The sequence below is a fragment of the Dunckerocampus dactyliophorus genome, chromosome 8, assembly GCF_027744805.1.
Source record: "Dunckerocampus dactyliophorus isolate RoL2022-P2 chromosome 8, RoL_Ddac_1.1, whole genome shotgun sequence".
In the NCBI taxonomy this organism is placed as follows: Eukaryota; Metazoa; Chordata; class Actinopteri; order Syngnathiformes; family Syngnathidae; genus Dunckerocampus; species Dunckerocampus dactyliophorus.
This window is the reverse complement of record NC_072826.1, coordinates 6,854,092-6,871,066: the sequence shown is the minus strand read 5'-3', so window position 1 is coordinate 6,871,066 and position 16,975 is coordinate 6,854,092. Positions and strand designations below refer to the sequence as shown.

The following is a 16,975-nucleotide window of genomic DNA, read 5'->3' as shown; positions in this document are numbered from 1 at the left end:
GATGTTTTTTAAATACTATATAATTACAACTCTCTTAATGAGGGGGAAATCAGTGCTAATAAACAAATTGGCCAAGGTTGGAGAAAGTCAGTGTTTGCAAGTCTCAAGTACGTCTTAAGTAAATTCTGACATAAAGACATGCAAATCCAAGTCGAGACGAGACAGGTCGAGTCAAGTCCGAATTGGGGCTTGAAATTTTCGAGCCCTTACAAGTCATAAGTGCTGTTTAGTGATGCCTTTTTCTGACTAGAACCAGGACATATGACCATATTAGTCCAGTGCTCAGGTCTCTGCACTGACTTCCTGTCCCACACAGAACAGACTTTAAAACACCTCTGCTTGTGTACAAGACTTTTCAGGGTCTAGCGCCAAAGTACATCTCTGACATGTTACAATAAGAGCCATATGAACCATCTCGGGGTCTGAGAAGCTCAGGGGAGTGGTTTTCTGCAGGTGCCCAGAGTCAGAACTAAACACGGTGAGACTGCGTTTCAGTGTTATGCTGCCAAAATCTGTAAATCTTCCAAAAGATGTGAGACCTTGTGCTCTATAAATAAATTAGCCTTGCTTTACATTTGACAAACACAATGAATGCATCTTGAATTGTTGCATTTTTTAAATAAATAAAGACCAGTGTGACAAGACTTAGTCACAAAAGCGTGCTGACATAGCATTCGGGATTTAGTGCAAACCAGTGCAAACAAACTTCTGAAGATGTTGAAGATATACACGTTTTTTTCTAATTAACTTTGTGTGTGTGTGTGTGTGTGTGTATGTGAATAGCTTTCTACAACTCTCCAGCAGTCTGGCGCTCTCAGAAATGCGAGCCACACTGTCATTTGTTCTTAAACCTGATTGGATGTTAATTGATGCATTCAATAAGGCAGCTTCTATGGGAAAAGCTGTTGTCTTGCTGGAAATTATATAACAATGGTCACGTTAGTTGAATACATTGAATGGGGACACATTTGACTCAACACACTCACTGAAAACCTCAAGTATTTTCAAGTCATCAGACTAAAGTCCGTGTCAAGTCCCGAGTCATTGGCGTCAAAGTCCAATACGAGTTGCAAGTCTTTGATGATATCGCCAAGTCTAGTCCAAAGTCATCAAAATTGTGGCTTGAGTGTGACTCCAGTTCAAGTCGCGTGACTCCAGTCCACACCTCTGCAAATTAGTGGTGCCATTAGAATTTTGGGGGGTGTACAAATGTGATAAATAACGTTCTGTATCCACACCTTTATCCAGAGCCTCACCAAACTGTCACAGGGTTTTTTCGTCACCCCTCTACAAAGTTTTGCATGAATTAGTTTGCATTTTTTGCATGATGACACTAACTGTAGCTGCTCTATTTAATGTATTGTTGCTGTGAAAAAGCTATTAAACACATCAACTGGTGGCCAACATGTGTTTTCAATAATCCAAAGCACAAATGAGGGCCACTCCCCGTTTGATCCAGTGTCCAGGGGTGTGATCTGTAGGCAGCTCCACTGCAATCACATAGTTGGTAGAATGACCCGTAGTAGACAACGTGCCTGTAAAAACAGATCAAGATTTCAGTGACATAAACGGGACAGTCAAACTGCTCACTCTTCTTCTTCTGCTCTATGAGTTTGGCTCTGCACAGACCAATGTAACAACACAATGTGACGGCTGAGTGCTGTGAATGGAAAATACAGAGCTCCACTTTCTGGGCCTTCATGAAACAGGATACAAGCTGACTGCAGTCTATTTTGGGGCGAGTAATACAACCCACCACAAGGAGATACAACTTGAGCAATACTCACACTTACACACGGTTATAACCCCAAATCATTGGTAGTATTATAGTATCTCAAAAATGTGAGTACTACACACCTCACATTTTAGCAAACCTTTTATTAGAAGTGAAACTTGGATTTAACACCAAAGAAGAGAGAAGTGAAAGGTGAAATAAAATCTGTTTTTTGTAAAATGCTTGGTGGACAAGTGGAGAAATCAACATTGGATGCATGCCTGGTCCCAGCCGCTCAAACACTGCAACCTTTGAACCTACCAATCAGCCTGCCTCTGCCTCCCTTGCAACGCCCCTTCCAGTGTGCAAGCCAACCCATCCATCCATCTTCTATGCCACTTATCCTCACTAGGGTCGCGGGTATGCTGGAGCCTATCCCCGCTGACTTAGAGGCGGGGTACACCCTGGACTGGTCGGCAGTCAATCGCAGGGCACATATAGACAAACAACCATTCACACTCACATTCATACCTATGGAAAATTTAGAGGCGCCAATTAACCTAACATGCATGTTTTGGAAAATGTGAGAGGAAACCGGAGTACCCGGAGAAAACCCACGCACGCACGGGAGAACATGCAAACTCCACACAGACATGCCCAACGGAGATTCGAACCCAGATCTTCCCAATCTCCTGACTGTGGGGCCAACATGCACCACTGGGCCTGTGCAAGCCAACCACTGGTGTTCTCTTTTTTACTGTTTTATTTCATTCTTGTATTTAATATTTTTATTATGTCTGTGAATATTCTCATTCATCCAGGTCATTGTATTGTCAGGGCATTCAATCGATCGCAACTGCACTGTTCAGGTTGCCTTAGAAGATGTTTCGCCTCTCATCTGACCAGGCTTCACCAGTTCATGCTCAAAGACTAGGTGGGACACACACCAGTCAGACTAGATAGGACAGCTGTAGTCTAAGAGCTTGGTGCAAGATCCAGTCTTTTTATCACTGTATTTTATATGTCCTTCGTGCACAGTGTGAGTGACTTATGTGTTAAGTTACCTTCAATTTACATATAAGTTATATAGTTAATATAAGACCTACACTAAAACTCAACTTACGTCACAGTTGTAGAAATGGAACTTGTTCATAGACCAAGGATCACCTGTAATGGCTGTGTATTGAGGAATTTCCAGTAGCTAGTCACTGCTATATAAGCTGTACACTGACTACTCTAAAGTACATCCAAGTTTCCATTCATTTTGTTATCTGAGAATACTGTAATAAATGGTTGCTGAAAAGTGAGGGGTATACACACTTTTGTGAGATACTATACATACAGATGAGCTGTAATGCAGCCAGTCATGCTTGTAAGTATACTGACCAGCACGCGTTAGGGTCTTATAGATGGGGCAGATGTAAATCCCAGAGGTTGGAGGTTTCCGGTTAGGTGTGGGGATAAGCCAAATGGCAGCCATTTCCGTGTAGAGCTCCTTAGGCCTGGACTCTGTGAGCTGAGCAGCGTCATTATCCCAGCGAGCACCCTCGATGAATAAGCCATTGATGTAACAGCCTATGTCTGGCTTCTCATTTATATCGGACACTGGTTTCAACACAACCTGAGAGGACAAACAGAATTGTGATCAGGTACACACAGACAAATTACCATGACTTTCAAAAGTGATTTTCAACAAGTCTAACATGCGGCTACCTCAAAGTCAAATCCAATGGTGTCTATGGAGATGCCGAAGCGCCGAGCATAATTCTGCAAGGTTCCGGTGAGAAAAGCTTGAGGGAAATAGAAGCCGCTAATCCAGAAGACAGGTGGAATGCCATTAGAGATCCATCCCTGAAGAAAACCGATCCTCCGAAGCAAGTCAGACACCCAGGATGCCAGAGGCTTCAGAGAGGGGTAGGCCTAGAGGGGGAAACACACACAGACACACAATCCCTGGTGGTCTAGTGGCTAGGATTCGGCGCTCTCACCGCCGTGGCCCGGGTTCGATTCCTGGTCAGGGAAGAGTACACTTTTATAGCCATGGCGGTGCAGGCTCGACGAATTTGCAGACTGATATGACTTATACCTTAGCAAGTGCATGGTCACCACATACAGTATTTAATAGTTTAAAGCCTTGAGTGACATCAAAAATTTGGTCACAGGCCTAAACTTAAAGTTCTCTCTCATTCTTTGAGTGATTTCTTCAAATTCTCAATGGAGTCTCTGTATGGGAGAAGTTACGGCGCAAACCGCAAAGAAAAGCAAGGACATAGGAACTTGCAAAAAAGGAAATGAAATCCACCCACTGAATCATTTCCTGAGCACTGCCGAAATGCAATTGAGCAAGGAACCCAACACCCCAATAGCTCATGGGGAGCCCCTCTGACTCTCCATACTGCATGTATATGATGAAGACTATAGACTTCATTTGGTTTGCATTTCATTGTTGTACGAGGGTATAACTTTGGAGTGTTCAAGTGTTACCAAAACGAATCATTAATTGCATATTCTGACTTGTTTCTTTTTAGAACGATGTGAAAATAAAAATCAATTGAATCTCGGAAAATGCCCAATTTTGTGACAAATGCAACTTTTCATCATCAGCATGTGACATAAAAAAGACAATGCAATGTGACCTCTGGACCCTTGTATCAGCCAGACAATCAGAAGGGTTGTAAATGATATTTGTGTGTGAGTGTGTGTCTTACCTTGGCCTTCCACATATCAGGAACACTGTTGTTAAACAAGCTGTTGGCCATAAGCTCCAGTTCTGATGACATCACCACTAAACCTTTCAGAGCTTTCACAATATCACTGAGACTCTTTGCGATGACAGCTAGCAAATTGTTATATCTGAAAAGTACAAAAGACAAAAGTTACTTTCCTTTTTTTATTTTCATTTTTTAAAGTAAACATGTTCAAGTTCAGAGTTTGCATGTTCTCCCCGTGCTTGCGTTGGTTTTCTCTGGGTACTTCGGCTTCCTACCAGATTCCAAAAAAATGTGCATGTCAGGTTAACTGGAGACTCTAAACTGTCCATAGGTATGAATGTGAGTGTGAATGATTGTCTATATGTGCCCTGCGATTGGTTGGCGACCATTCCAGGGTGTACCCCTGCCTCTCGCCCAAAGTCAGCTGGGATAGGCTCTTGCATACCCCTGCGATGGGGGTATGCAAATGCATGGGATGGATGTTCAAGTTCAAGGTACAGTATAACAGACTACTTAAGTTATTGGTGTCTAGCTGTATTTTTGACAGATACTGTTTTAAGTTGAAGTTTGACAAACATCACTTGTGTTAAGTTGTTCCATAACAGGTTGCCAAAGATTTAGAAATTCATTCATTTCAGGTACAGTGTCAAATGGTCCACATATTTGTCCACATACTTAATCTATTTTCATGTCCTCAAGCATTTTATTCATCATTTTGGCTCATCACATTTGTATTTATGTGGCTCATCTGTGTGTTTATGAGCTCAAAGGGCAACAGTGACACACACTGGGTTTTCTTATGCAAGAGGCACACACAGAATTTACATTGGATCTTAAGCAGCTTCTAAGTAAAGCTTCAAAATACAAAAAGAAGATATGGGAGTGAGACAAAAAAAAATCAAGTAAGTAATTTATGAAACAACCATTACACTGAAATAGGCTGTTCATCAGCTGATGTAATAAATTTAAGACCATAGTTTAAAAAAAAAACCCACAACCCCTAAAATAGAAATAAAATGTTCAAAAAAGGACTCAATAATGAGTAGCTGCGCCATTCTTGTTACTCACCTCAAAAAATGGTTTGGGCATGCTTGATGCCAGTGTTTCCGGGAGGAATGGAATGTTGCTCCAGGTGTTATATTTGGTATTGTACTTATTATATGTTTGGTGTTATATTTAATTTCTATAACACTTACACTATGAAGGTAAATTGTCCATAGATATAAATGTGAGTGTGAATGGTTGTTTGCCTACATGTGCCCTGAGATTGGCTGGCGACCAGTCCAGGTTGTACCCCACTTTCTCGCCTGAAGTCAGCTGGAATAGGGTCTAGAATACCCATGAACCTAGTGACGATAAGCAACATAGAAAACGGATGGATGGATGGATGGATGGATGGACTTATACTATAACTGCAGCAGAAAGGAGACTCAGCTGCGTTATGGCGAGGGGCAGCCTGCAGCCCGGACTGGGTGCTAATTACTCACAGGTCAACTGTTAACAGTAGATGGAGGGAATTTAACACGCGCCGACTCCTCTGTGTGAACTACTACACTAACAATGCCTTATGAATTTTCCACTGAGGGCCGCGTACTGAAAAATCAAAGAATGCAGGGGCCACGTTTAGATTTTTCAAACCAACCTATGTACAGTACAGTAGATATACCGAGACGTTTTTTATATTTAAGAAAAGAAAAAGCTTTGTGCTAACAGTGACAGTAACAGTTTTTTTTTGCAACTTTGCAACAACTTTTTTCCTTTACTATGTCAACTTTATGCTATATTTTCTATTAATACTATGATTTTACTCTCTCAGTATTTCGTCTTTATTTTTGTACATTTACTGGTCTTTTTTCACATTTTTGCTGTTGTTTTTTTTGAAGTTTTCTTGTTTAACTGCATTTTTACAATGTGTCGAGGGCCAATAAAAAAACAGCTGCGGGCCGTATATGGCCCAAGGGCCGCACTTTGGACACCCGTGTGCTAGCTGCATGGAATCCAAAGGATGACAGCAGTTCACGCATTGATTTTACAGGTGACGGAAGTGTGCTCTCTCTGGGCTCTTGTCAATCTGACAGATTAGTACAGATGAAGGACAGGAATACTGTATGTTGTTACCTGATGACCTCCTGGATGAGGACTGTGTTCATGGACTCTTCATAGAGCACAGGGTACTTTTCCATCACCTCCTGAATATCAAAAGGCTTTGGGACCTTTACCACAATGCCCGCTACTATCTCCTCCACTATCTGTTGTAGAAGTAAATTATACACATTTTACAATGGCTGTGAATTTCTGTTGGAGATGAATAACGTATCTACAGTATCTACCTATCCAAAACAAAAACGCAGTGCAGTCAACACTAAATAGAAATTGATTAGAATTTAGCACCTCCTCCAAGGTCTTGCCTCCAGCGGATGCAGTTCGAGGCTGGAGACGTAGCACAGCTCCCAGCAGAGCGAACGTCTCATTCTGGGCAAAGCTGATGTTAGCGTTGTCATGGAGACCAAATATCTCAGGTGTATCATTGATGGGCAGACTGTGGATGTATGCTAAGTAGCCCTAGGTTCAGAAATGACAAGTAAAAATCTGTGCATTACAAGCAGAAGTTTGAATTGTAAAAGTACGCTTACGCCTTCTTCAGAGAAACTACTTTCAGCCGTTGTGAAATGGAAAATAATATTATGCACATTGAAAGTATGGGCACATTAAACTTGAATTGCTAATCTCACCTTGATATCCACATTTGTCTCAATCTGCCGGTAAACTCCAGATTCGGAGTAAACATGTTCCTCATTAAGCACAGCAGGACAGTAGAAATCTTCCAGTACACTAAGAAGACAGCGCCTGTCCCACTCATCCGTCACACGGCCGCCGTAATTGATCTCTCCTGCAGTGTATTTCAGAACCTGGACAGATGTTGAGCCAATGAATGAGACATTTGTTACATACTATATACTTGTGTGAATGTGAACTATGATCAATGATAGGATAATATAATAGCTTACAGAGGTCCAGGAGAAGAAGGTGCAGCCTAAGCACAACAAATTTCAAATTGATCTGATTTAGGGGACTACAGATGAAAAAAATAGCCTTTTGGCTAATTCTGGCTTTTTAAACTCATGTATTAGTATGTGTTTTATGAAACTGTATTGTTCCCTACAAATAAACTAATCGACATCTAAAATATGTGTGTGAATTGGTTACATGGGTTTTCCTATGTTAAAAAGTACGACTCAGCAAAATGAGCAATCTCGTTTGATACAGACATACACACTAGGGATGCGCCGAGGGATCGGCCATCGATTAGTATCGGCCGATTTTCGTAAAAAAACATGTGATCGCCATATGCCAATAAATGCCTTTTAAAGCCGATCATAAAAAACGATTGCCGTGAGGTGGCAACATGACAATTCATGTCATGACAACACAAACATGACATGAATGTGCTGTGCCACGGAGGGTTCCCAACACCCGTATTGAGCCAACAAGGAACACACTTTGTCCCAAATTACCCCCAGAATCAACACTATTCTGTAAAACCTGAAAGGTTTCTGTCTGACAGCTTGCCACAGGCTACGGCAATCGATGCCAGTGTGTTTGATCACTCCCTTGTGAAACCTATTGGTGTTCGACTTCTTTTGCATCTTTCTTTACTTTGACTAGCTGGTCACAGCAGCAGTTAACTAGCTAGCTGGCTAGAATTATCCACCTAGCTGCTTGCCGTAGGAGTCCAAATGTTACTTTTTACCACAGTGACATTGTGTTTTTAAAACAAACAAGCAGTGCTTGCAAACAAGCTCATGTTTGGAGCTCGTTTTTGTCCCACGAGGAAGTGGATATTACATCCATCGGGTACACGCTAAGTTTTTTTTCTAAAGTGTCTATTGTTGTCATTATGCTAATTATGTCTGGTCCTCCAAAGACTGTGTTGTTGTTTAATGAACATTACCGATTTGCCAGGGGCCCTTGGAATTGTCTAATGGCGACCCTGGACAATAGCACTCATAAATAAATAGAAAAACAGACAGTTAAATCCATGTCATCGGTATCGGCTGATCTCATTCATGGATTATCGGCAGCTTAAAAGCTTGATCGAAACATCCCTAATACACACATACACACATACCCATTTCATTCAAATCAGCTAAAATTGGCAAAAGATAGGATTTCTTTTTCAGTTTCATGCGTTATGAAAGAGGGAGTTTATGAAGGTTAAATTCTTTCCTAAGCGCTAGTCTCGGAATTATGTAACTGATTTTTTTTTACACCAAATTATGCTGAAAATATCATAGAATAAAAATTAATGAGCAAAATGCGTGCTTAAAAATTCTGTTTGTTAAGTATGTGTTTTAAAATTCTGTTTATAAAAATTCAAATCTTAAAAATTGTGGGTATGAAAATTCAATGTAAAAAAAAATAAAAATTCTGTGCAAATAATTTGGATGTTTCAAAACTCAAACATATACTCCTGGTTTATGCAAGACCCGTGTCACGTGCACCTCCCACCTAATTGGCTGGCTTTGAGAATCTTGAAACATCAAATTTATATGCTCTGAATTTTTATAAACTGAATTTTAAAACACCGTATCTTAACAAACAGAATTTTTAAACTCCATATTTTAATAAACTTAATTTCAAACTGCATGCTTTTTGCTTACAATTTTTTTTTCAATAAAATTTTCAGCATAAAAACATGGAAGAAAAGATCACAAAATTGAAACACAAAAAATTCTGTCTAAAAAAATAATAAAGAAACAAATTAACCTTCACAGATTAAAAAAAAAAATCAATTTCTTCAGGGAAGATCCTTACAATCTGATTTATATGTCAAAATCTGCAGACAGATTGCACTCAAATAACTGAACAGACAACTCATGCTAATTAAAAATAGCTTCTTTGTCATCGGCAAATCAATGACTGTACTTTTAGTTCTAACAGAATGAGTGAAGTCACCTTATATGGAATATTCTGGTACTCGTCCAGAAACATTTTGAGCTGGCTGATGCAAATGTTCAGATCGCCATCTGTGAACTCGTATGGAATATTGAAGCCTAAAGGGCCAAACTTCCTTCGCTCAAGAGCAATTCCGTGGAACAAACACAGAGACAAGAGCAACGACTTCAAGTGTGCTACCTGGAGAGTAGAAAATGGAGTCAACCAATTTTTTGAACCAGGGAAGGAATTTTTTTACACACACAGGAGTATAAGAGCAGCACCTTGTTGGAAGAAGTGATGAAATCATTTGTGAGCTTCAGGTAGGTTTTCTGTAGATTGGCTTTGATGCCTTTGGGCAGCTCAATGGTCATCTTTGTCCCATTTTGAAGAATGGACACTGGGAACCTATTGCTGGGCAGACTTGTGAGCCACAAACGGAAATCTTTGTGCACCTGTGACAAAAGAAGTGAGGAGAAGTCATTCTTAACAGGTGGTGTCAAAAGGAAAACATTATGCAGTCTCAACGCCCCAGTACCTTCAGGTCAATGTTCTCAATAAGGCGCTCCAGTGACGGCATCCAACTGGGTGCCAGGTGACAGTTCTGAAAGAAGACCCACTGACCTCTGTCCATGGCAGTGCGCATCAAGGCTTCAGCCAAGGGGCCCTGAATCCAACAGAGAGCTGATGTTAAGTAAACAAATGACAAACCAGCAGATTTTCCATACAGCATATATTTAAGTCACAATGTTTTGAGTGAGTTCCTGAGAAGGAACGTCTCTAACCTGGCCTTGCCCAAGGGAGATGGCACTCATTTTCTTTGAAAAGTGCATAACATCGGCAAACTTGTAGAGATCAGAAGCCGGGTCAGTGCCAGGAGACAGAACAAAGATGAGGGGAGAGGAGGGCGAAGACTCCTTGAAGACCACAGCCAGGTCTGATGTCTAGTCGAAAGATATCGAAAATCTGAATTGAGCCATAAATACATGGATACTGCTGCTTGTCATAAAACACAATCCCGTTGATGTTTCCATTATGTTAAAACATAACTTAACTGACATTAATTGTGATCTATGAGTCTGGAAAAGGTTATAAAGCCATTTCTAAAGCTTTGGGACTCCAGCAAACCACAGTGAAAGCCATTATCCACAAATGTCGAAAACATGGAACAGTGGTGAACCTTCCCAGGAGTGGCCGGCCAACCAAAATGACCCAAACAGCGCAGTGACGACTCATCAAAGAGGTCACAAAAAGCCCCACAACAACATCCAAAGAACTGCAGGCCTCACTTGCCTCAGTTAAGGTCAGTGTTCGTGACTCCACCATAAGAAAGACAGTGGGCAAAAATGGAGTTCAAAAAACTACTGACTGAACAAAAAGAACATTAAGGCTTGTCTCAATTTTGCCATAAAACATCTTGATGATCCCCAAGACCTTTGGGAAAATACTCTGTGGTCTGACGAGAAAAAAGTTGCATTTTTTGGAAGGTGTGTGTCCCATTACATCTGGCGTAAAAGTAACGCTGCATTTCACCATTCCAACTGTAAAATATGGTGGTGGTAGTGTGATGGTGTGGGGCTGTTTTGCTGCTTCAGGACCAGGAAGACTTGCTGTGATAAATGGAACCATGAATTCTGCTGTCTACCAAAAAAATTCTGAGGGAGAATGTTCGGCCATCTGTTCGTGACCTCAAGCTAAAACCAACTGCAGCGGGACAATGATCCAAAACACACCAGCAAGTCCACCTCTGAATGGCTGAAGAAAAACATAATGGAGACTTTGGAGTGGCCTAGTCAAAGTCCTGACCTGAATCTTATTGAGATGCTGTGGCATGACCTTAAAAAGGTGTTTTTTGCATGAAAACCCTCCAATGTGGCTGAATTACAACAATTCTGCAAAGATGAGTGGGACAAAATTCCTCCACGGCGCTGTAAGAGACTCATTGCAAGTTATTGCATACGCTTGATTGCAGTTGTTGCTGCTAAGGGTGGCCCATCCAATTATTAGTTTTAAGGGGCAATCACTTTTTCACACAGGGCCATGTAGGTTTGGATTTTTTTCTCCCTTAACAATAAAAAGTTTAATTTAAAAAACGCATTTTGTGTTCAGTTGTGTTGTCATTGACTAATATTTAAATTTGTTTGATGATCGGAAACATTTAAGTGTGACAAACATGCAAAAAAATAAGAAATCAGGAAGGAGGCAAACACTTTTTCACACTACTGCAAATATGTGGAAAACCCTAACGACTATAATGCCATGCACTTCAAGCCATAAGGGACAGAGGAAGCACAACGCTACCTGAGGTTCTATGAAGCGCTGTCCAAGTTTAGTAGACACAAAGTCCTGTATGCCTTGAATGAGACAGTCAGCCCTCAGGCAGCGCAGAACTAACAGCTTTTGAAAGCTGTCTAGCTTACTATCCCACTCTCCAGGGAGAGGCTCCCTAAATGCAGACAAACACACACAGACAAGTTTGTTACATATTTCTTTCAGTTCTTTCAGTTCAACACGAGAGAAAGAAAATGTGCGTCGCTGCTGTGCATATTTGCCTGTGAGGAAGGTTGCTGTCAAAAATGTCCTTGAAGCCTTGCAGATGTTTGTCAAAGGTCGATGCCAAGTCACTGAAAGTCTCCAGTCCACTCAGGCCCAGAATGTCCTTCCAGGCCCGGTCAGACAGCCATCTTATGGCTGGGTTGGGAAGTTCCTGGCTCGCCATCCCGCCAGATAACAGATAACGCCACTCAGCCTGATATTAATAATTAAGCAGATTGACGTCGTTCACGTGGATTAGATCAACATTTGCACTGTGTGAGAGACAAATATGATTACGACTTGACAGAGCAGACGCCTCATTTACTCACCATGTCAATTTCCCCATCGTTCATTAGGATGCGAGCAGAAAGGAGAAACGCAAACATAAGTTTGTGTTTCTCAAACAAGCTGCGACACACATTGCAGTACAAGCTGAAGGTGAAGTATTCATTGATATTGGCGATTCGCTTCTCCACAGTGTCTGTAAATACAAATAAAGTTAGTGGAGGCTGTTTTTCTGTTTACTCTATTTAGAATCTTTGATCCTGAAAGCTACCTGCTCGCTCAGCATTGGTGATGCCAACCATGAAAATGCCAAGGAACCACTCCAGAGAGTACTGGTACATGGGATCAACATTGGACAAGTCTGAGACACAGAAGAAGAGAATCTGTGTGCGCACAGCCACGGGCACATACTCCAGACGTGTGGCGTCTATGTCCTTCTCTGTCTCCTCTGCCACAATCACTTTGGCCTGACAGAAAAAAAATGCTTCTGTTATAAAATCCAACAATATTTCTTTAAGTCATCAGTGACTCATCAACCTGTCAAGATAACTGTCGTCTGTATGAAGCGATGGGACTGCTTCGCTAGGGGTTTCTCACTGCTGGTTTTGTATGATGTTTCGAAGGGTTTTGCTTAGAGTTCTATAAGGAATAAAAGTACAAAAAAAGCTTACCTGGATCTCACCAGCTTTGACTTTAGAAGCTTCCAGCACTTGGATGAGCTCTTCATTGTCCACTGGGTTTCCCTCTGTGGAGCTGAGGCGGAACAAGATCTCATCTTCAATATCTTTCAGCTCCTGCTTCATTTTGGCATTGCTGACTATCAGCTGGTTCTTAGCCGTTTCCAGCTCTGGTCGCTCCGCTGCCACCACCTGGGCCAGAAGCTGGTCTTCCAAACCACTGGAAACAAACAAAATATGCATTTATGCATTGATATTATCGGCCGATAATGGCATAAAAATGAGATACTGGTTCATACGGATATCGTTCTTTCTGCCGATAATGATATCAGCAAGCGAATGATGACAAACTTAACAGCTCAGTATGTCCATGGTGTGGAAATATTTCCAAGTTTCGCCTTTATGTAGATTGGAAATATGCAGTTTGCAAGGAAAGCGCTGACTATGGGAGGGGGGACTAAGGCGTCTTCCTTTAATACTTCTAATATGTCTCCAGGCCCGGAACCGGGGGGGTTCAGGGCAACCGCGGGCAACCAAAGGTCCGCTTGGTTAAAAAAACAAACAAACAACAAAAAAAAAAACTGCTATCAAGGTGTGCAATCTCGTTCACTTCCCCAACATCAGGGTCCTACTTCAGTTGGCCTGTACCATCCCAGTAACATCGTGAGCGAAGTGCCAGTACCTTGAAGCGTCTGAACACCTACATGAGGGCCAGTATGACGCAACAGCGGCTGACCTCGCTGGCACTTCTCCACATTCACTACAAAAAGGTTATCAACCTGGAGGAAGTGGTGGACATATTTTCCATGACACATCCAAGAAAGATGATGCTGAATTTCCGATAGGTAAGGCTGAAACACCTTGTAGTGATTCATATTCTGTAGGCCTGTGTAGATAGCATCCACCACTGAAGCGATGACATGCTCAGTCGCCTAGTAAACTGATTAACTTATCTAAATAGGGCAAGCTTGATGTTTTAATTTTGCCCTTAAGCTTGTAATTTGGAGGAAAAAACATTGTTGTGATGTCTGTCCAAAATATGCATCAGAAAACTGTTTTTTCGGGCTCCAAATGCAAAATTTTCCCTGCTCTGGGAGGGGGTCCGTTCACTCAGATTTTTGAAAAAAAAAACCAAACAAACAAAAAAAAAGATTTTTGAACCCCCTCGAAAAATATCTGGTTACGGGCCTGGTCTCATTCATGCTGCGGTCATGCAGAAAAGTAAAAAGCAAGCGGCAGTGACGTGCTTGATGAGCCCAGCTTATAATTTCACTGATTATATTAATCCAAAGTTTCATACTTTCACACTTTGTTGTTATACGGATGTAATTGTCTTTGGGCTTCTCCCATCAGGGATGCTTGAGCCCAGCACTGGAGAACTCCAATGCATGGGTATTGGGGCACTGGTTGATGGTACATAATGTAGGTCAAAGTATCAAAAGTATATATAAAAAAAAACACACACACACACACACAATTCCAAAATATCAACATTCACCTCCACAAGTCTGGGAACACCCGTATATAAATATTTACACCACACATTGAAAATGCCGCCTTTCACTTTTTCCACATTTTTTTACATTACGCCCATATTCCAAAAAGATTACATTATTTTTTCTACACAAAATGTCCCACAGTGATGAGTGATTTTTTAAAATGCTTGCAATTTGTTTAAAATAAAATACTCAAACCAAGTATTCCCACCTTTTGCTACGACACTTAAAATTCGGCTCAGGTGCATTCTGTTTTCACTGATCATCCTTGACATGTTTCTACATGCTGAACAGAGCACGCCTGGAGTAAATTCCATCGATTAGACATGCGAATGTGTGAATGTGGGTATGAATGGTTGTTTGTATTTTTGCTTGACCGCCTACACTCCAGCGCACCCAAGCGGTAGAAAAACGAATTAATTCATCTGTGTACGATGTGTGTTACCTTGGTGACAGCGTGAAGTTGATGAGGGTGACTTTAGTGGAAATCTCTGGAGAGTAGTGCGGGTTTGGTAGCTTGGTGGTGATGTAGAACTTGAAGCTCTTGTGGTAGGGAATGGTTGAATCGCCCAGCTTCAATTTTAAGGTGCCTTGCTCTTTAAATGTCTAAAGGGCATTTCAGCAGTGTGGAGGACTGTCATGCAATCTAGTTTCACTGATATACACTCGTACATGGAGTATTTACCTGCTGTAACAGTACAGGTTCTAGAGCAGGGTCCAGGTCTTCTTCTACATTCTCAAGTAAGCAGGGTTTACCAAAGCGAATTGCATTATCGAGACTGCGTAGGAAATCCCGGTCACTGAGCTTTATAATCTCCAATCCACTGTCCTTCTCCTGGTTGACAGAGCAAGGCAAATATGCATAGAATGAGTATGGAATACGGCAAGTGTTAAGTACCTTTTTAAGTTTCAAACTTACAGTAAATAAATGACTACAAGACATCTGGTCTTTGATAAGTACAAATGATACAGTTAAAAGTACATATTGAACACACCATGGTTTTGATCCAAGAGTTGGCTTGTCCTTGAGGATCAATGAAGAGCGCCCAGCGGAGAGAATACTGGGCAATCACACCATTCTCCACTGAAAGGTTGTCCTTAGGCAAACCTGATAGCTGTTCATAAAATAAAAAACATCTCATATGTCATATGAGAGATAGTAATGGTTCAAAAGAATAATTGCAAAACAGATTATGACCTGCCAGGAGCGAATCTTAACAGGATCACCAAGGGTGGTCATGAGACTGGGTGCATCAGTGTGTGGAACATTTAGCTTCTTGAAACATTGCAGCCACTCCTCTGCCAAGGCAGCCCTGTACTCTCCCTACACAACCAAACATGGAACACATGCATGCAAATGAACAACTACACGTCAAAATATACATCCATTTTTTCTTCAGTCGTGACACTTGCTTACCGTGAAGGGTCCCAGGTATGCTACATATCCTGCAGACAGCAATACATCACCTGAAACATTATTGACCATGTATTCCAGATGTTGCACAGTATCTTTCCAGCGTGTTTTCTCATCTGCCAGGCCGGCTATAAGCTGAAAGGACAGCAGAGCATAATCAATATGGACCAACCAGATTTAAAGTCATCTACATGCTGACAGAGAAATTTATCGAGCTCCTTAATATTAATTTGATTTTTCAGTTTTGAACTCGACTCTCGAATTTTTGTGTGTCAGATATGACTGAAAAGACTCACAAAAGCAGTACGCCATCAACAATAAAAAAGTAAAAGTACTGCCCGGACAAGTATTTAAAATAACAAAAGTAACAGTTTTTCGTTACGCCGTGTTACGCCAATGACACCCTGAGGTCCAAGGTATAAGAGCAGTGTTTTAACATACGGTCATTCTAATTCCATCGCATCACAACAGTGTTGAATAATCTTTTAAAAAAATAAAGTTTTGCATCCATGCTCTGACCTTGTCTGCCCGAACAAGGCGTATCTCACACAGTTGAAACTTGTGGTCCAGTTCATTTTTCTTGGCCAAGCAGTCTTGGTACTTGACTTGCAATGCAACAATACCACTCTCCACAGCCTCCTGCTTTTCTTTAGCAGCTTTCAAACTCCTCTGGGACTCATCATATTCCTCTTGGGCTGCCTTGAGAGCTTGCTGTTCAAATGCAGTATACACAGTTTCCATGTTCAGATAATATTCTTACAGTGCACAGAAAGCACAATGATTCAAACAGATTCCAGGTCTTACCCGTTTAGGTTCAACGCCCTTGGCTACAAAGTGATAAAGATGCATGGCTCGAACCCACTGGCAAATTGAAGTGCAGGCTCTGGAAACCTTGGCAATGGCAGCTGGTTGGAAGTCGTCATTGTCTATGTAGGGCTGCACTAGAGCAATCACTTTTTCTGGGATGTTATCCTGAAGAAACATTAAATGGGGGAAACACCTGTTTTTTTAACCACAGAAAGCATTCCTACAATAACTTATCTCTACCTAGTTTTATTAAACGAAGTTCCAACAACCACCATCAACAGTGAATAATAAACATCTCATTTCTCTGAATCAAATCTACATAACTGGTGTTACAGTTCAAAATTGCTTGGTTAAGTTACCGACTTAACTATACTTATGTCAATTTTATTGATGCTCATCAT

The 16,975-nt window shown here is 41.3% G+C and overlaps 1 protein-coding gene and 1 non-coding gene across 5 annotated transcripts in view; one reads left to right on the top strand and one right to left on the bottom strand.

Annotated features, from left to right (window-relative positions):
- Positions 1 to 70: 70 nt before the first annotated feature.
- The window catches only part of dnah1 (dynein, axonemal, heavy chain 1), a 36,848-nt gene continuing 19,943 nt past the window's right edge, over positions 71 to 16,975 (bottom strand). For all 4 annotated transcript variants that reach the window (XM_054784478.1, XM_054784479.1, XM_054784480.1 and 1 more), the window contains 23 exons: positions 16,572 to 16,739; positions 16,287 to 16,478; positions 15,771 to 15,902; positions 15,552 to 15,677; positions 15,349 to 15,468; positions 15,039 to 15,188; positions 14,799 to 14,959; positions 12,852 to 13,077; positions 12,452 to 12,647; positions 12,225 to 12,376; positions 11,913 to 12,109; positions 11,662 to 11,806; positions 10,146 to 10,304; positions 9,899 to 10,027; positions 9,645 to 9,815; positions 9,382 to 9,561; positions 7,158 to 7,334; positions 6,817 to 6,987; positions 6,544 to 6,674; positions 4,423 to 4,567; positions 3,428 to 3,634; positions 3,101 to 3,335; positions 71 to 1,535 (listed from right to left, as the gene is read on the bottom strand). In XM_054784478.1, coding sequence (XP_054640453.1) covers positions 1,414 to 1,535; positions 3,101 to 3,335; positions 3,428 to 3,634; positions 4,423 to 4,567; positions 6,544 to 6,674; positions 6,817 to 6,987; positions 7,158 to 7,334; positions 9,382 to 9,561; positions 9,645 to 9,815; positions 9,899 to 10,027; positions 10,146 to 10,304; positions 11,662 to 11,806; positions 11,913 to 12,109; positions 12,225 to 12,376; positions 12,452 to 12,647; positions 12,852 to 13,077; positions 14,799 to 14,959; positions 15,039 to 15,188; positions 15,349 to 15,468; positions 15,552 to 15,677; positions 15,771 to 15,902; positions 16,287 to 16,478; positions 16,572 to 16,739 — 3,792 coding nt within the window. In that variant the 3' untranslated portion in view covers positions 71 to 1,413. The remainder of the gene's footprint in view (positions 1,536 to 3,100; positions 3,336 to 3,427; positions 3,635 to 4,422; positions 4,568 to 6,543; positions 6,675 to 6,816; positions 6,988 to 7,157; positions 7,335 to 9,381; positions 9,562 to 9,644; positions 9,816 to 9,898; positions 10,028 to 10,145; positions 10,305 to 11,661; positions 11,807 to 11,912; positions 12,110 to 12,224; positions 12,377 to 12,451; positions 12,648 to 12,851; positions 13,078 to 14,798; positions 14,960 to 15,038; positions 15,189 to 15,348; positions 15,469 to 15,551; positions 15,678 to 15,770; positions 15,903 to 16,286; positions 16,479 to 16,571; positions 16,740 to 16,975) is intronic.
- On the top strand, positions 3,665 to 3,736 carry trnae-cuc (transfer RNA glutamic acid (anticodon CUC)). The gene has a single exon. It is a non-coding gene; the product is annotated as a tRNA-Glu (tRNA).